The 19,468-nt window shown below is 41.2% G+C and overlaps 2 protein-coding genes across 5 annotated transcripts in view; one reads left to right on the plus strand and one right to left on the minus strand.

The window, feature by feature from the left end:
- Positions 1-5,067, plus strand: part of MCAM (melanoma cell adhesion molecule) — a 9,265-nt gene extending 4,198 nt beyond the window's left edge. Inside the window, exons 7-17 of one of the 4 annotated variants that reach the window (XM_069066601.1) lie at positions 156-277; positions 407-566; positions 704-822; positions 913-1,054; positions 1,294-1,415; positions 1,582-1,723; positions 1,831-1,932; positions 2,033-2,050; positions 2,152-2,293; positions 2,550-2,667; positions 3,262-5,067. In XM_069066601.1, the coding sequence (XP_068922702.1) occupies positions 156-277; positions 407-566; positions 704-822; positions 913-1,054; positions 1,294-1,415; positions 1,582-1,723; positions 1,831-1,932; positions 2,033-2,050; positions 2,152-2,293; positions 2,550-2,667; positions 3,262-3,291 (1,217 nt within the window). In that variant the 3' untranslated portion in view covers positions 3,292-5,067. The remainder of the gene's footprint in view (positions 1-155; positions 278-406; positions 567-703; positions 823-912; positions 1,055-1,293; positions 1,416-1,581; positions 1,724-1,830; positions 1,933-2,032; positions 2,051-2,151; positions 2,294-2,549; positions 2,668-3,261) is intronic. The other 3 variants (XM_069066602.1, XM_069066604.1, XM_069066603.1) reach the window with 3 other exon arrangements.
- The window catches only part of CBL (Cbl proto-oncogene), a 125,074-nt gene continuing 110,390 nt past the window's right edge, over positions 4,785-19,468 (minus strand). The window contains exons 13-16 of the mRNA XM_069066600.1: positions 18,907-19,062; positions 17,628-17,728; positions 16,915-17,097; positions 4,785-15,702 (exon numbers count right to left, since the gene is read on the minus strand). Coding sequence (XP_068922701.1) covers positions 15,428-15,702; positions 16,915-17,097; positions 17,628-17,728; positions 18,907-19,062 — 715 coding nt within the window. The 3' untranslated portion in view covers positions 4,785-15,427. The remainder of the gene's footprint in view (positions 15,703-16,914; positions 17,098-17,627; positions 17,729-18,906; positions 19,063-19,468) is intronic.

The raw sequence follows: 19,468 nt of genomic DNA on the forward strand, positions 1-19,468 counted from the left end.
ACACACACACACACACACACACACACACACACACACACACACACACATTGCATAGGAAACTGGTGCTGACAGTGTTACCTACATCTCCTGTCTTCCTTCTGGGGGTGGATGGTCAGGGTGCCTGAAGCTTATTGCCACCCCTTATATCCATCTAGACCCAATGGAGAAGGTGTGGCTAGAGGTGATGCCAAATAGGCTGCTGAAGGAAGGAGACAAGGTCGAGCTCAAGTGCTTGTCAGATGGCAACCCTCCACCACACTTCACAATCCGAAAGCAGGTGAAGAGACATGGTAGCCTGGACACCAGGCAATCTGGGTCCGGTTGGGGAATCATGGCAGAAAGCCAGTGTTTTCTGACATCAGGCTGTCTCCCTCTTTACCATCCACCTGCCCTATTCCACCCCCAGGACCCTATCAGTCTCAGTTGGCTTGAAGTAGAAAACATAAGTGATGGCGTCCTCATCCTGGAGCAAGCACAGAGGCATCACAGTGGGCTGTATGAGTGCTTGGCTCTGGACCTTGATACTGGAGTAGAGACAACTGACCAGCAGCGACTCCTGGTGAACTGTAAGAGGGCCCGAAGCCCAAGGGGAAAGGGAGGTCATTGGGATGTGAAACCCTAGGCATAGTGATGGAGGCCAGCCAGCCTTCTTTGGGGTGTGGAGGGTTTAACTACATGTTAATGCTACTGGCAATGCCCCTAGATGTGTCCAACGTCCGAGTGAAGCCCAAGGCTCCGGTGATGTCAGAGGGCAGCAGCCTGAAACTCAACTGCTCTGCAGAGAGTTCCCAACCTGTGGTATTCCATTGGAAGCGAGAAAAGGTATCTAAGCAGGATAGGGAGATCGGGGTGCGATGGGGTGAAAAAGGGCAAGTACAGTAATTTCCCCTCTCCCTGAACTTTCTCATCTAGACCGAGGAGGTAGTGAAGAATGGATCTGTACTGCATCTGACCAACTTGACTAGGGAGGCAGGAGGAGGCTACCTGTGTGTGGCATCTGTACCCAGAGTGCCTGGTCTGAAACATACACAGCTGGTCAATGTCACCATTAATGGTGAGGTCCTTAGGGGGTGGGGATAACCTCGCTTTCATGTTTTGTTGTTTTATTGGGTCTTTTCTCAGCTGATATTCTAATACCTATCTGCCTTTCTGCTGAAATGTGCAGTCCTATGGACAGGAACCCTAAACCTGCCCAGGTGGAAAGGGACTGAGGCTAGGAAAATTTGTCCAGGTAAAGCAAGCAAACAGATCCTAGGACACCTGCCTCTACTCCACTCTTCCCCTGTCTCCTAGGGTCCCCATGGGTGATGGCAAAGGAAGCGCACATGTGGGTAAGAGAGAATGAAGTGGTGAATTTGACATGTGAGGTGTCAGGGCAACCCAGGCCCACCATCTCCTGGAGTGTCAATGGAACGGTGAGAGGGGGTTACTACCCTTAACCCTAATGGGTACTTCCTCCCTATTAAATACCCACACCCCGACCTTTTGGCCTCTATTACTTTCTCCCTCACCATACCTTCTTCTCCTCCCCACTCCGCGATCCCACATCCATCTGATAAGCTGGGAACATTTCTTGGGCAGGTCCATGAACATGAAAAGGATTTTCAGACTGTCCTGAGTACTTTGCAAGTCCAAGTGATTCCAGAACTGCTAGAGAAGGGTGCTGTGTGCCAGGCTTCTAATATCCTGGGAAGCAACAAGACTGCCATCTTTCTGGAGCTGGGTAAGGTCTTCTGCTCTGCTTGGTACATAAGAGGAAGCAAGAAACAAGGAAGCCTTGATGAGGCATTACCTCTTCCGCTATTTCTAACCTGCATCTCTGCCTTCCAGTCAACTTAACCACCCTCGCCGTCATGACCACTGGGAACACTGCTAGCAGCCAGAGCACCACCACCAGCAGTCCTTCTGCCAAAGCCAACAGCACCTCCACGGGTAAGTAGGGCCCACCAGCAGAATAGCAAAGGGCAGGGCAGAGAAGGGCTCATTCACTCACCTCACTCACTCCCCTCCTTTCTTCCTGTGCCCACCCCAGGAGACCCAGTCAAGAAAGGTGAGTATTGCCTTCTTCCCCTGCTTCTGCTGTATGGATTGTGAGCCTGGGCGGAGAGGGGGAAAACCAATCACAGACAGTGAATGGCTATGTCTGGGTAGCAGGAACAAAGCAGGAGAGCAAGGGAGTGGTCATCGTGGCAGTCATCGTCTGTATCCTGTTGCTGGCTGTGTTGGGTGCTGTCCTTTATTTCCTCTATAAGAAGGGCAAGATGCCTTGTGGGCGATCAGGCAAACAGGAAATGTAAGAATACTTCTCCCTCATGCCAGCCTGCTTGCTGCCAAGGGTTGGCCCCTGTCTGCTCCTGTGCTGAAGGGGAGATGTGGGGGATGGGGAGAATACATGCTTCATTGCCCACCACTCCAGCTTCCATTGATCACACCTCCCAATCCCATTTCCCTCTGAACTGTTCCTGGAGGACCAAGGTCCACCTCACTTCCCAATGTTCCCATTGCCCCCTTGTGCCCCACATTGTCAACCTCTCCCTCCCTCCCCCTAGCACACTGCCCCTGGCTCGTAAGAACGAAATTGTAGTTGAAGTTAAGTCAGATAAGCTCCCAGAAGAGATGGGCCTCCTGCAGGGAAGCAACGGTGACAAGAGGGCGCCAAGAGACCAGGTAGGAGGCAGCTTCCCTGGCTAATGCCTAGCCTGGCTCTATCTCCCTAGGGACTAAGGAAGGGCCCAGCCCAGACATATACCCTCCCTAGTCTTTGTCTTCCTCCTAAGAGGTGGAGGGGGTCACGGGAGAGGCAAACCTGATTCAGTCTTTTTGGTACTGTTCACAGGTATTAGGCTGAGGCAAGGGGTGAGGAGGGGTTTGGGGGGTTTTTTTGGTTTGTTTTTTGAAGAGAAGGCAGCTAGTAACAGAAATGAGGATCTGAATTAGGAAGATAGCAGAGGCCTTCTCTCACAGCAGTTTGTTGCCAAGTCTCTTATCCTACGTCATTAGGTGGGAAATAGAAGTTGTTTTCACAAAATTTACATCTGGGGCATTTTTTTTAAACTATTCCCTAGCCATGGGGGTTCAATTTGTAGTCATATTTTTTTTTTCTTTTCTCCCATTCTTCCTCACCTCTGCTGCTTCTATTAGGGGCTGCATCTGGTTCACCAGCTTCTGCATCACCCTCTCTTCCCTACCCACTGCTGCGTCTTGCCCCTGGGCCACTATTCCCAAATCCTCCTCTCACTTCTGTTCTCCGCCCATTTTCAGGGAGAGAAATACATCGATCTAAGACACTAGCCCAAAGAACATCCCGCCATGCTTCCTCTTCCCCAGTGTGGGGCAGCTTCTGCTCTTTTTTCACCCCTCCACCATCACCTGGGATGATCTTCAATCGACAGAAATGGCTCTCCTATGTCTTGGCTTAGAACCCATTGTAGAAGCCAAGGGAACAGGAAGAAGCCAGGTTGCATCATCTTGTTACGTTTACCTGGCCTTGGATATGGGGACGTCATTTCCTCTCTAAGGGACCTAAATAGAGTTCATACCCCAAGCAGAGGCCTTTTGGTCCCAGGAAATCCTTTGTTTGATGCAGAGATGTTGTAGTTTCCCAGCTCTCACGTTTATGGAGGTCTTATAACTTGTTTTCCTCTCAATAGCTGAAGTGAGTGGTCTCCCATTTTTGCTGGCTTCTTGGCTAGCTGGCAGGTTTTTCAGGTAGCCTCGATACTAATATCAAGTGGTATCAATTTGTGGGAGTCAATGTGTCTCAAAATCAAAATCCCTGTCACCCTATGTTGCTCATACCAGCTCTAGAGGAAGCAATCTCTGAAAGTCACTGACAACAGTGTTGTTGTTCAAACTTCCCCTCCCCGCTTTGGGGTTTCTCATGGCTTCCTATGGAAAGGCAGATAGAAATGGGATGTCTTTCGTTCTCTGCTCAGAAAAGTGAAGAGGAAACTATTGATCCACCATCCGTAGGATGTGAGCTTTCAAGTTTCTTGTCAGTGACTAACTTTAATGGGAGGAGGCAGAACAGTTTCTCTCGGTGAAACTAAATGGCCCTTAGAGTCAAGGATTTAACCTATGGGCTTATTAGCACTAAACTATCACTTGAGAAACGCACATCCTAGGATATGGACCCAATAAAGGTGAATGGTACTTGGAAATTAGAAATGGGATCTGGCCAAAGCTTGTGTGTGTGTGTGTGTGTGTGTGTGTGTGTGTGTCTGTCTGTCTGTCTGTCTGTCTGTGTAGTTCTGTTGGGATGTGTGTAAATTTACAAATTTGTTGCAGGATTTATATATATATATATATATATATATATATATATATAGATATAGATATAGATATAGATATATAGATATGTGAAAAATAAAGTTGAACTATCCCCAAAGTTGCTCTGCTTCTAATCCCTTATTTAATTCTAGCACATAGGAACCAGGGGCTTCTAGGGTTGGGAAAGGGCCCAAAGGCCCATATATTAGATGCTTTGCAGCTGCTGGAAGAGAACTTGGACAGACCTCTTCTTCTAAGCAAATGGCATGGTGATCTACCCCAAGGACACAGAAATCATTTCTCACTGGGGAGCCTCTGCTCTTAAAAATGGGAAAGTGTAGTGTTGGGAGACCACCAGCAGCCCTGCCAGCTTCTCCTCCCCTACACTTCTTCCGCTTCTGACCACTTGGAAGTTTCCCTCAAATATTGCAGTACTGACAGTGTGTCAAAGGAGTTGACCCAAATGCCTGGCAGCCTGTTTGCCTCCTGTATCTCCAAAGTGCGTGGACAGCAAGTCTGCTACAACAAAAGAAACTTTATTTAAAAATATTTTTTTACAGACATGGGTGCATGGAAAAGCTCTTTAGTTGGCTATGTATGGGAATGAAAAATAATTAATAAATAACATTAGTATAACAGACCTCTAAACATTAACAATGCATTGGCAAACAAAGTGGACTTAACCCAAAATTAATCTTAAAGCTCTGCTAATTATTCTCTGCAAGAATATTTACCTTCTGTTTCTTTACAGGTGAGAAGTGATTAAATACTGCTAATATAAACTTTATATTAAGGACACATACTTTTTAAAATAGTCCATGAAAATCTTGTCTGAGTTTTTTTTTTTAAACACTGATATACAAACTGGGATTCTTCATTCTGAAGAGAGAAAGTTACTGGTTCCTCTCTCCAGCCCCACCCATATAAAGAATTTTGAAATGAGAAATAAGTATGAATAAAAAAATAACCTTTCTATCTCCCAATCCTTTTGTTAGTTACAATTAGGGAGAAAATGAAGGGAACAAAATAGATTTTAAAAAACCAACAAGTACAGAAAAACCACTTTCTTTGCTTGAAACCAAAACTTATGGCAGCGACACTGAGGCTCTCTGAGGGGCAAGGAGAGGAAGTGATTTGTGGCTGCCTCAGACTCATCTCCCTGGAGTCTACCCTGTGGAGGTAGTGACTACTTCATGCTTAGGCAGAAGGCTTCACTAGAGAGAAGACCAACCTGTCAGGAAAGGCAGGAGGTTTGTAATCGTAGATGGAATACCTGATGACTACTCTGGTAATGTGGAAATTTCTACCTATCTCTCTTCTCTGGCTAACACCTTTATTGTAACTAAATGACCTGAACTACCCCAGTTATCCTGGGATATAATGCTTATTCTTCCAACTAAATGCTGTGACAGGGACAAAAGAGCAACAAATTACCACTTACAGAGTTTTAATCTGTCATCTCTCCAGCTGTATATATAAGCACTCCCTTCCCTGGCAACTTTCTGCTCTCTAGGGACTAATGATACTGGGTGGGACAGGGCTGGGGGAAGACTCTAGAATTTCCACATTAAGTTTTTAATATGTAACTAGGGATTTGGTGCTCCCATAGAAAGGCACAAGACATTTGGCTTTTTTCAGTGTGTGAAAAATGAATGACTTTTAAATAAAGAAAAAAAATATCTTCTGGTCAAAGTCTTTTATAAGAGACCCAGGTCATCACAGAACCAGAGTGAGAGGAATAATCACAGCTGCCACTTGCTCCTCTTTCCATGTCTTTAAGCAGAAGGCTGCGGTTTTCCTTCAAGGATAAGATTATCAACTACTTCAGCTCATGCTGAAAGTCAGGAAGGCATCTCTACTAGCTGGCAGTGAGTGTGTCTGTAGGCTTTTCCACCCAGGCAGCAGAACAAAGGAGGGGCTGTCCACAGGAGAGAGGGCATGTGTTCTATACCCAACCACAGCAGCCCCATCCCCAGGGATCCCATTCTGGTATGCTAGCCACACAACAGGGTCAGAGGTGGACCAGCAGGAGGGAACCAACACATGTGATACATTAACATATGTGAAACCATAAGACTCGGACCAGAACAGAGAGCACACAGTTGGCCTCACTCTAGTTTCAAGCAAGGTCCATAGGGCTTACAGGCAGCAGTGCTCATTCCTGTAAGCAGTGCTTCCCTCTCACTTCCAAATCTGTTTCTGAGGGTGGAGAGCGAATGAGATGAGTTTGCTGTGGAGTGACTCTTTGCATTTCTTCCTGGGCTTGTGAAAGAATATGGGCCCAGTCAGAACTAGGCTAAGTTGTGCAAATGCCAAATCAGTAAGCAGGAGTCCTAGGCTTGGCCAGGCACAAGCAGGTGGAGTGGTTACAGTTTTTTTTCAAGTACACTACTGAGGGGTAGGGCCAAAAGGCCTCTCAACAACTGCCTCTGCAGTAGCTGGTTCTGCAGTATGACATTTCCTTTCTGATTTCCACTGGTTCCTCTCCTCCCTTCTGCCTTATTTTATGCTAGTCCCTGGGACCAAAAGGCACAGGGGAGTTTCCTCAGTATTTTACTCAGGGCAGAGCTAGACTTTTTTTCACTAGTAGATAGGGTCCAGTCCAGCTGATCAAATGTATAACTCTCCCCAAAACCATGTGCCTAAAATGTATGATATCTTCTGAGTGATTATCACATTGTGTGTATATAGGAAATGACTAGCAGTTAATTAGTTAACTAAGTTTGCCAATTCCCTCCAGAAAGACTACATGGAATTAGTAACAGCAAAAGAAGCAGGAAAGCAAAATAACAAGGAAGAGTTTTAAGTTCATAAAATGGAGCTGAAGAGGTATTTTGCTAAGAGGGGCTTAGTGAGAACAGTTTCCAAACTTTCCATCAAATTCATGTTTCTGTAACTGTCAAAACCTTAAGACATTTAAATGCTATTACAAAGTGGTTTCTATTACACTTAAAATAGTTGACCTGAGAATGTATAGTCAAATATCCTCCTCTCCCCTCAATCCTGAGACAGGTTGAGGAAAGAGCTGGAAAAACCCAGAGGAACAGTGAAATGACAAAGGCCTGTGTAGACAGGAGGAGGAAGGGAAAGATATCAGAGCGCTGATCAGAAACCACACCTCACACTTTCTTTGCTGACCCCTTCATGTGGACTTCTCTGTTTGCATGAAAGCAATAAAGAAGGGAGTTGAATGAAGACACAGGTTTGAAATTCCTCCATACCTTAGGGATAAGAACTCTGTTGACATATTTATTAATCCATATGTTGCAAGGAGACTTTGTACATACTGTATTCAAAGAAGTGGTATATAAATATTTTTAGGTTCAGTCAGAGTTTAGAATAATTATCTAAAGTTAAACTTGAGGCAGGGTTGGTCTTGTGGAACTGTGTTACTAAACCAACTGTTGGCCTCTAAAGGAATGTCAGAGAAGCCTGAGACTTCAGAAACCAATCAACAAGCATTAATATACCTATGATGTGCTTGGCATTAGGGGATACACAAATGACAATAACTGATTAAGTTAGTGAAATTTTACTATTAGATTCCCTAGGGGAAATCAGCCAATTCAATAAAATATCAAGACATAAAGAATACTCTGGACACAACAAACCTAAAGGATAATGGAGAAGATCATGGAGTTGACAAATAGATTGCAACAATTACCAATATTGACTTGCATGCAAAAAAAGGTTTAAAAGATATTACCCAGGAAATGTACGATCAGAAAATATGAGTAGACCATCACATAGAAAAAGTGAACAATAACAGATGAATAGTCTGAGTGTCACAGTGATACATACAAAATATTACGACCTACTAGAGGAGGACTCGCAGAGACTGAGCAGATACTCTAACACAGACAAAAACTGATCATCATGAGAAAGTGGGTTTCAATTTGCACTCTTGAAGGGAAAGCATACAGATAAGTGAGAACGATTCACTAAAAGATTGTATAAGACAGTAAAGGTTAAAGAGAAATTCCTGCTGCATTATAACTTTAGTCAGACCAGATCTAGGAGAAGGAAAGAAGTTTGAACAAAATTATGAATAAAAAAAATCTAATCTATTTTAGGGTTAAACTATTTTAAATAAATACTTCTACAGAGTTCTCCAATAAAAGCAACAAAATTGCAAACAAGAACCATGATCTGGATTTCTGGAATCTACAGTGGGAAGAAAAATCTACATTTTAATACAATCATTGATCAGTCACAAACTACAGGAACTTGTTCATCACAGTCATTCCATCTAAGGTCTGATAATTCTTTTCATTTCTCACAGTAATTTTTCCTAGTTAATTTCTTATTTTGGTCATTTTATTTTTTCCTCCATCATCTTTTTAACCAGATTAGGTAAGCCTTTTCAAAGAACTAACTTTTGTTAATTCTATAATTTAAAACTTTTTAATTTTCTAATTTATCTATTTCTCATCTAATTGTCAAAACTTCCTCATTTGCTCTCACGTTGGGTTTACTTACTGATTTTCTGATTGCATATTAGGTTCACTAGTCTTCAGTTTTTCTATTTTATTAATGTATTTTCTCATAGAGATACTTTTTCCTCTAAGAACTATTTAGGTGTATCTCAGAAATTATGGCACGTTGCATCATTATTATACATTTTCTTCTAGTTATTATTTCTATGATATTTTTCCTTTGATCCATTCAGCATTCAGGATGACATTATTGAGTATTTATTTACGTGGGTATCTTTTGTTTTTCCTGTATTAATAACCAATTCTGTTGTTTTATGACTGACAAGGAATTAGCCTTTCATGCAAAAGTAATGGAAGAGAAAGCAGTACTAAAAGTTAGTTTGTAGTTTCACTGTTTGGAACTTAGACTACATCCCCCAGAAGAAACAAATAGGAGTTAGGTTCCAGAGGTTGACCACAAAACACACTTAACTGAACTACATATACACAGTACAAATAGCACTAGTCTTAGAGCTTGCCTTTGGAAAATTCCTAATTCCTTTTTCTGATGCCTCCTAATGCTTTTTCTTTAATCACCAACTCCCTTCTTTAGGTCTTCTGAAGCAGGAACTGACATAGACCTGTCCTTCCATCCAAAATGTTTCATGCTCAAAAATTATTTGCCTCCCTTCCAAAGTATAATTTCCACTCTCAGCACTGATGCCCTCCATCAGCTTCTGAAATAAGATTGTATTGATTCACACTAATGTGAAAACTTTGAAATCAAATTAGCTTTTAATTTTTGGAATTTCAAGCAGTGTAACAAAGCAAAGTGAAAGAAATTCAGGCAGAACTGGGAAAGATTTTTTTGGGATGGGAAACTGTAAGGAAATGATGTCTTTTATGAATCTTCAGTATGACAGTTGAATTATTCTTATTATAGAACAGGGTTACTACTGTCTGTACCTGTTTCATATTTTTCCTGATTGTCACTGGGTTTGGAGGGCTGAAGAGGGCAGAGGAATTAACTCACTGATTATGCAGGAATTTGGATGGAACACACACAACCCATCATACCATCAGACAGCTTCTTAATGCATTGACAGTGAGTATGGGATTACAGAATGGTAAATGAGCTTGAAAATATGCCTCAGCCAGTGAAATGCCTAATAATTTTAGGGCTGGTTTTGGGATAGAACATTTCCACTTGAGAGGTAGCAGATGTCTAAGATAAAAAGGAATAACTGGATTTGGAATCAGAGAAGTTGGGTTTTGATCCGTACTCTTGTTATTTATTAGCTCTGTGACCAAAAGCAAATAACCTAACATCCCTACTAAGCCTCAGTTTCATCATCTTTAAAATGAGAGGGAATAGACTAGATGATCTCTAGCTTCATGATACATAGATTAGGCTTGGCCTAGGGTGAGAGGCACAGTTTCCAGGAGTAGAGTGGTGACAGTTTACTGCATCATCCTGGACAGACCATGTTTGGAATATTGTGCACAGTTCAGAGCATTACATTGTGCCAAGGCCATCAATCACCGAGAAAGTGTTCAAAGGACAACAAACAGGAAAGTGAAGGGCTTTGAATCTACGTCGTAAGAGAATCGGCTGAAGAAACTTAGCCTATTTAACCTGAAGATGAGAGAGCTCCAGGAGAACTTAATCACTGCTTCAAGAGAGGCAGCATGGTAGAGGTTTGGGCACTGGGCTTAGGGCCAGAAAGATATTGGTTCAAATCCTGATTCAGATACCTATTAGCTGAGTAATCTTGGACAAATCAGTCACAACCTCCATGCAAATCATTTAACCTCTCTATGCCTATTTCTTCATCTGTAAAAAAAACACAGGGGTTTGGACTTGACAGTCACTAAAATCCCTTCTAAGATCTCATTGAGTACCTAAAAGTTTGCCATAGGAAAAAAAGATTAAATGTGTTCTCTTTGGCCTCAGGAGGTAGAACTAGAAACAATGCATAGGAATTGTTATTTAATTTTGATATAAGAAAAGGCTTCTTGATGATAAGAATAGAATGGAATATAAGATGGACTAGGCTACCTGATTGGGTAATAGGTTCCTTTGCAATAGAGGTCTTCAAGCAAAGGTTGGATGTCCATTTGTAAGATATATTGTAATAGGAACTCTCTTTTAAGCATGGGTTGAACTAAATGATCTCTGAGATCCTTTCCAACTCTGAAATTAGATGAGTCTCTGAACAATAGTTTAGTAAATTTAAGGGTCACCTCATGTAAGATTAGTTAGGTTTCTTTTGTATGTACTTCTTTATTACCTTTCCTTAGTATATGATAAATATTATTTTTTGTCATATAAATCAGTGCTACAAAACATCACTGAATATGGAGTGTGTAGCAGAATGAAAGGGGCAAGATGGTATTAGAAGGAAACACCACGATGAAATAACGGAGCGAGTGGCGCAATATCAGTTTATCAGGTGTAGTCATCTTTTCAATCCAGAGAACCAATCAGGCTCAAAGACTAAAAAAAAAAAAAGTCAGTAGGTAAGACCCAGAGTTCAGTGAAGGTTCAGAAAACAGAAATAAAGCCCAGGGTCAAGTTTCTATGGATCAGTTCTGAGAAAACGAGAATCACTTAGGTAGCACATCTTAGCAAGGCCTAGAATCCAAGGGTAGATCTTATATGCAGATCATCAAATGCTACTTGGGGTCAGCAACTCTAAACTATTATCTGCTTTTCACAGCTTATTTCTTCCATATATGAATTCAGATTCTTTAAAAGCTTTAAGTTGTTTCACAATGACTTCCATGGCAAAGGGGTTTCCAATATAAGCCAGTTAGGCAGTCCTTCAAATAACTGGTTTTAGTTTAGGGTTTCCTGAATGCACAATGCAACAAATGAGGAAGGCAGCATGGTGTGTGAGAAAAGCACTATATTTGCAATCAGAGGACCGAAGCTTAAACATTAGCATTCTGCTATTTCCTTACCTGTGTAACCTTGATTATTTCTCCTCCCAGAGCTGGAAGTTTCTAATTTGTAAAACAAGGGGAATGAATTCAAATTTTAAGGTCTCTTTCAGCTCTAGATCTTATGACTTTATTCAACAAGATAATCAAGTGCCCTTACTTGGGTTTGACTACAGGGAGATCCCATGGTTCTAGAAGTTTCTCCCATTTTGTGCTCAGATTTGTGAGAAAGTTTGGCGTTCACCTAACTTTGTGAATCCCTTTAAATGGAAGGATCAGGATGCAGGAAGTCGGACAAACTTTGTGGTTGGTGGTTCATACCATCATCATGTTTTGATCATGTTGAACAAGGGCCCTACAGATGTTACAGACCATGTAAAGCAATTTGGGGAAAGCCCAGAAAAAATGAGATATTTAATTTTATGAAAAAGTATAGTGTGGAAGAAGACTTTCTCCTATCCATCAATCTAAAAGGTAGCAAAAGATGGACATTTTGTAATTACAAGGGAAAAAAAGGTGTATTCTCCCAACAGATAATATAACTAAAAAATAATTCAGTTAATTAGCCTGAGAAGAACATAGAATTAGGAAATGATAAACTAATTGGAGGTGGGGGGGAGAGAGGGATTTCCAAAGGGAGCTCCTTGGGCCAAGATCTCTAAATTTATAGCCTTCAAGCAACTATAAGATTATTAAAATGTCCATACTAAAGCAATGTTTCAAAATAAGCTAAGAAAATAATCTATGTGGCTAATGATTGTTAGAACACCTTTCAGATTGTAAAATACCCTTGATATTATTCAGGCATCCAGATACATTAATCTGGGATTTTCTCGGACTGAAGAGGCAATAATCTCAAAGAAAGATCCCCATATAGGGAGACAGATTCTGGCACACAATAAAGAAAACCTCCCTAATAATTAAAACCACCCAAATGTGGAATGGGCTATAATCAAGAAGAAGTGAGTAACTCATTACTAAAAGTATTTAAGCTAAGGCTAGATGATCACGGGGGGGGGGGGGGGCGCTGTAGAGGAGATTCTTGCTTCAGATATAACCTGGCCTGAATAACCTCTGAGTTTCCTTCCAGCTAGGAGATTCTATGATTCTATATCCACTCTCTGTGAGTACAGACAAGGTAGAAATTATTTATCAACAAACTTAGTGAGTATATAATAAGTATGCACTAATAACTTGGCAATGGCTCATGTTCAAAGGGGAAAAGTCATAGACTAAAGGTTGGAAACTGCCACAAATCAAAAAACAGGTGAAAACCTTTGGAAGATTCACCCAGTTATTCTAAATTTTTGCCTCAGTTAAAACCAAAGCCTCTTAGACCAAACAGTCAAAGAGAAAGTCTCAGGTAAACTGCCTTGGATCCTTGAATGTTAAGAGACATTTACTAAGGGGGTGCCCATCAACTGGGAAATGGCTTAACAAATTATAGCATATGAATGTAATGGAATACTACTGTGCTGTAGAAATGAAGAAAGAGATAGCTTCAGAGAGACCTGGGAAAACTTGTATGGATTGATGCAGAATGAAATGAGAAGAACCAGCAGAACTTAGAGCATAACACCAATGTTGTAAAAACAAAAAATTTGAAAGACTTAAGAACTCTGATCAACAGACTGATTAAGCATTATTCCAAAGGCCCAATGATGAAGAATATTATCCACATCATGACAGAAGGGAGATGGACTAATATGTAGAATGAAACACATTTTTGGACTTGGCTGATATGAGAATTTGTTTTGCTTGACTGCAAGTTACAAGGGCTTTGTTTTTATTTTTATTTTTTTGTTGGCTTTGAAGGCGAGGAAGGTTGCAGGAAGAAAAAAAAAGGCATTTTGACAAATACCCGCTGTTACTATGTAACATATCCCCAAAAACACAACCTCATATGCAAGGTTTTGGACTGAGTTTTTGCAAGTCAGAAAAGCAAGAAACTGTCTGTATTCTATATAAACAGAACAGTAAATTGAAAAACCTTGTATCCACATAAAAGTAGTATGTGTAGCAGACAAATACTATATATTTGGAAGCACAAGGCCCCACAACAGTACTAGACAAGGAAGAATTCCAAAATCAGATTCTAACAGAGTACAAGGAAATTCCTGGGATTTGTTCTTTAATCTTCCCCAGAGTTTCAATGTCTCTATGTAAAGGCAGTTGAGTATGGTCTCAAGTGGTGATGCTCAACACTGGTCCCTAATAGTGGATGGTGCTTTACCAAGACAAATTCTACTTCCTTCCTACCCACTCCTGATGCCTGAATGTGAGATTTGTGTGTGAAGGGAAGCTTCATATCTTCCTCTAGAGATTAAAAGGATCTGGGGCCTACTCCCTCACTGCGTGGAGGGGTACAAAAGCTAAAAATAGGGTAGACAGGTAAAAAGAGGCTACATTTTCTAATATTACAATCACACAAGAGTCAATCTCTAAGCCCATGGATAAGCACCAACCTAAACTGGGAGCTAACAGTTGCACACTGTGATACCAAAAAAAGTGCCCCATATTTTTGGGAAGACAAAAAGGAAGATTTTCTGAAAATGATAATTTGGCCCTTGTAGAAGGAAGACACCTGCAAAGGCTATAAGAAATTTAGTAGGAAGGAGAGTTGGACTGATGGATGCTTATACTTAGTCTGCTTTTTTCATTCATTCTATAAAGATAAATAGCAAATAGCCCAAGGTTCCTGAAAGCTTCCCAGTATTTGGATTATAACATTATCTTACATAAAATGCTCCTTTCCCACAAAGCAGAAAACTATCTCTTAGAGCACACACCCGATACCAAGGCAATTGATTCCTATTCTCTTCATGAAGGATAAGGAATGTATTTGAAGACCTCTAGCTCAGTTCAGCCATTGTTTAATTAGGATAGTTAAAATATCTTATTTTGTCAAATTCAAGGTTCCTATAGAAACAGGGTTTTGGAGTGACCAGTGTTAGCTGCTAAAGTCAAACATATCCATAATGATAACGCAACAATATTTTATCCCCCATTCTCCTTATGCCGCCAGCCCCCCCCCCCCCAACAAACAAACAAACAAACACAACCACAACCACAAAGAAAACGAAATATCTCATAAACTCCCTGGCTTCACTTAAGTTAATCATAACCAGTCCATGGCCAATGACAAGAGCACCACAGACATCAAAGCAAATGACAGAAAGGAGACAGTTTCAAAAATAAAGGACTTTAGCTATGCACATGATAATCTGGAGTAGCACTGAAATAGCAATACATAGTAGGGGGTATAATACCACAGTAGATGGAAGTTACCAAAAGATCCCTTCCTAAACCTCTTGGGCCTATCCCCAGGAAATGGAGGCCTATCTGGGGTGAATGTTCTGACTACAGGACACACTCTCTCTCTCTCTCTCTCTCTCTCTCTCTCTCTCTCTCTCTCTCTCCCCTAAGCTAGAAAACTCAAAGCCCTCAGTTTGGTTTTTCCCTCACAATACTTGTCCTGCTGCCCTTGGACTGCTCCCCAAGGGGCTGAGCTGTACCACACCATGTCATCATAAAAATGAACGCTCTCTCTAAATGGGGACAGAAGGCAAACTGCCCTCAAACACACACTATAAAGTGAACAAAACAAAACAACATCCTAGTTGCTTGCTCTGTGTTTGTTCCACTGCTTTGAAATCTTGAACCACAGATGAGACATCCACCAGACAAGGGCAAGACTTCAGTTTGAAGTCTCCAAAAAAACCCTTTGCCCTCTCAGATGCTCCTGGAGCAGGGCGCCCAGCTCACTGGTCCACTGAAATTGGAGGTAAGGAGGTGATGTGCTATGTGGCTACATGAGCAGGGGAGGAAATAGAAACAAACTCTCGGAGGATGTTTTTGGCCATTTCAATATTGTTATGGGCAATGACCAAAGCTTTTTGAATGTCCTGATATGAATACCCCTGGCTCATGAGACTCTCGATTTCACTGGATAACTGAGGAGAGGTGGAAGGAACAGCACCAGCCTGCTGACAGCTTCCTGCTTTCCGTTCAGAGTTGATCCTCCGAGGAAAAGGCTTGGGAGGCCTTTCAGGAACTTGGGAACCATCATTGAAACCTACAAGGAGAAATATTAAAGTAATCGGCCATATGTATATCTGGGCAAAATCATTAGTAATGTTAACATGAATAATGTTTTAAAATGAAAATACTAACCAACCAATTGTCAGGAGAGAAATGTACTTCGCACCCAGCTATGGGGATGAATCTTCAGTAATGCATCATAACTTAAAACTTCAAAGTTGAGAACCTTAGGGCTTAGTTCCTCCATAAGACTGTCTTGGTACTGGGGGATCAGGGGGGTGGGGGGCGGGACAACAAACCCACTAAATACCACAGATGCTTATCAGGCACCTTTCCTAATCAACATCAAGGTTGCCACAAAGAAAATACATTTATATAGTACTTTCATGTACATTATTTCATCTGATCCTCAAAATGCTCTGTGAGGTACTCAAAACAGATGGTATTATTCTAAGATGTGAAATATGGAAAAAGATTAAATGACTTGCTAAAGACCACATCGCTAGTGAATAGAACATAAACCTTCCTGACTTCCAAGATAGTGTTCCTTTTATCCCACTCCCCAGCTGCCTGAGAAGACCTGCAAAGAGTCCTAGGAAGAAATTAACCAAAGTCATAGCATAAAGAAGAGCACACTGAGTCTTCAGGAAGGGATTGCAGAATCCCTGGTCAACTCAAGTGCCAACAGCAACTCTTCCCACTATTTCCTTGTGAACAGCTGTTACCCTGGGAGTTGCCTCAAATTTCCAAAGTGACAGCAACTTCAGTTACCATCCTGCTGGGTGGCGACAGGTGCAAGAAAACTTTGGCCTTGGGACGGTCAGCATCCAAATGTGGCCTGATCCCCAAGTCTGCCTAGAGCTATAGCTAGATCCATCAAACTCTTTTTCTAATGGGAAAGGAGCCAGAAACCATGAACATTTGGTCTTAAGTACAAAGCTTAATTACCAGTGTCATTATATATACTTGAAATAGCTGGCAATCTTAATGGCCCCAAGCAGAGTGTGAGCTGTGGTTTAAGGACAAACTTAGCAACTTCTGGCAAAGTACTGTGGCCACAACCTTCAAATTGGCCAGTGTTACCAATATTATTAGTGATCCATCTTGGGGCCTACTCTCTTCCTGTCTATACTTCCCCTCCCCCCCATGAGTAGTCATCTCTGCGTCGGGACTAAAACCATATAGTAGTAGCAAGCTGTCCCAAACTTTTCGGCCTTTTAGGGGCCTTACAAACAGGTCCACTCACCTATTGTGGGATCACTATCCAAAGACATCCAGCTGAAGGAAGAGCTGGCATTAGAAATGTCTGAGAGAGTCCGCCGGGCCAGAACTGCGGGCACAGGGGGCTTGGGGACATCATATCCATCATCCTCATTCTCTGATTCCTCGGGACCATTGCTGGGAAGGGGTACAGCCAGATCTCCTTCAACTAACAACAGAAGTTATATTTTACAAATACTTCTTAGTTAGGGATAGAATAAACCAAATCCCATATCTGATTGAAAATAAACACTCAAATCTTTCAAAAGCCAGCAGCAATTCTACAACTAACCTCAAATGATTAGACAAAGGTGAAAAAGGGGGCCCTGAGTTCATTCGCTTCTTAACCTTTCAACTCAGCTAGTTAAGAGGGGAATTAAGTATTCCCCACCCACACACAAAAGAATTTCATTAATGCTGCAAAGCAATGGGAATAGAGGGTAGCTGCCAACAAAGCAGGCCTAGGCAAAGTAACCTTCAAATGCCCTTAAGCCTTGAAAAGGAATTAAAAACAAAGGAGTAATTTTTGTGAGCTCCTTAAAAAAGTGTTAAAAAAAAAACAGGTTTGAAGTTTAACCTCTAATCCAAGAAGGTACTAAATTGATAACCACATATGCTTGCCATTTCAGACAAGTTATTAAATGAGCCCAAGGACTACAAAGGCTCCATCTTCCACAGGCCTTAAGTCAGGGCACTTACCTGATGTACTGCTGATCTCTAGGCCAGAAGTCGCCTGCGACTGAATGTTGTACATGGCCTCATAGGTACAGCTGTCAACCTGCTGCTCTGAATCAAACACTCTGTATGGTAGAAAAAAGAAAAGAGAGCATGACAAACTTCTTCAGAAACAAGTCTAGTCTTCATGTGACTTCTAACTACTATTACCCAGATACCAGTCCTCTTTCGTATATAGTCAAATGAAAAAGCAAAAGGAGAACATAGTTTAAAGCTTTTGCTGTTGTTGAGAGAAAACACAAATGGAACTGATCTGAAATGCAAAAAAGGATTAAGAACTAAAGTTAAATATGACTCTGTTTTAATACTGATTACTCAATGCTGAAAAAAAAACAAAATAAGGTGGTATACAAACTAAGGCAATGATGCAGCACCCAAAATAAGAGACCAAAAGACAGAAAGGACCTAAATATGCAAAAATACTCACAGCTGCACTTTTTATCATAGCAAAGGAGGGAGGGAAGGAACTAAATCTTTATATAGCACCTATTATGTGCCAGATACTGGTCTAAATACATTTAGATTCTCACCATAATCCTGGGAGGTAGGTGTTATTATCATTCCCATTGTACAGGTGAGGAAACTAAGGCAAACAGTGGTTAAGTGACTTGCCCAGAGTCACAAAACTAGTATGTATCTGAGGTAGGATTTGAACTCCGGCCTTCCTGTCCCTAAGCCCAAAGCTCTCGCCACTGTGCCACTTAACTGCCTCTAAAGAAACAGAAAATTTTTGGCAAAAAAAGGCAAACTGAGTGACTGCAAAATGGATAACAGTTAAATAAACTGTGGTATGAGAATATATTATTTCACTCTAAAAAATGATGTATATGATTAATTCAGAGAAACCTAAAACTTGTATGAACTGAAGTAAAGTAGAACCGGTAACACAACATATATGATGTCTACAACAATATAGATAAAAAGAATAAAAAGAAACTGAACACTGTATAATTATAATGACTAAGGTCAGCCCTAAGAAGAAAGAAATGTAACTTCCTCCTTTCACTGCAGACTTGGGGGACTATGGTGGTGGAATGCTACCTGTTTTCAGACACAGTAGATGGGTGAATGGTTTTGCTGAACTGGGATTTTGGACCTTTTTTTTTTAAAAGAAAAGGTCTATTTGGAAGTAAGTGTGATGTAAAAGCAGAAGGCATTAATAAAACAACTTTTTAAAACAAATTAAAAAGGGACAAAGTTATAATAATTGAACTAGTAAAGTCTGGAAGTATTGGAAACTTACTGTAAACCGTGGGTCATCTCCAGAGGTCGCTTCAGTTCTATCTTTTGGAGGCTGGCACCAGGAAGCACTAGAGGCCGAGAAGAAGGGGACATATACTCTGTATCCTCATCACTTCCACACTGCTCCCCAAGGGGCAGTTTTGGCACAGGAAGAGGTCTGGGAGGTACAAAAGACAGAAAACATCTAATCAAGTAGAACTAACAAACAAGTCAAGAGCCAGAACACTATCAAAGTTTGTAATAAGCCTTCAAAATGGTTTCTGTCAAAGACTTAGTAGCAAATTAAGACCAAAATTCATGTTCACCTTTTTGAAATCATTAATTCTCCTAAGAGGAGAAGTAACTAGGATAAAGTACACTTTCTTAGGGCAGGAAACAGTATCTGCCATCATCCCACAGGTGCGGCTTCTGTACTAAAGATGTGCGACACTTGCACAGCTCTTTGGCTCTTGACAATGCCAGTCCAAACAAGTTTTATTTTAAAGAGTGGGTCCTAATGGACCAGGAATTAGTTTTTCATTCAAAAAGTGATGATTAGTATTATTAGGGAACTTTTCTGTCAA

The sequence above is a fragment of the Petaurus breviceps genome, unplaced genomic scaffold (genome assembly GCF_028583685.1).
Source record: "Petaurus breviceps papuanus isolate PSGF00001 unplaced genomic scaffold, PetGlider_PUasm1.0 90723, whole genome shotgun sequence".
NCBI lineage: Eukaryota > Metazoa > Chordata > Mammalia > Diprotodontia > Petauridae > Petaurus > Petaurus breviceps.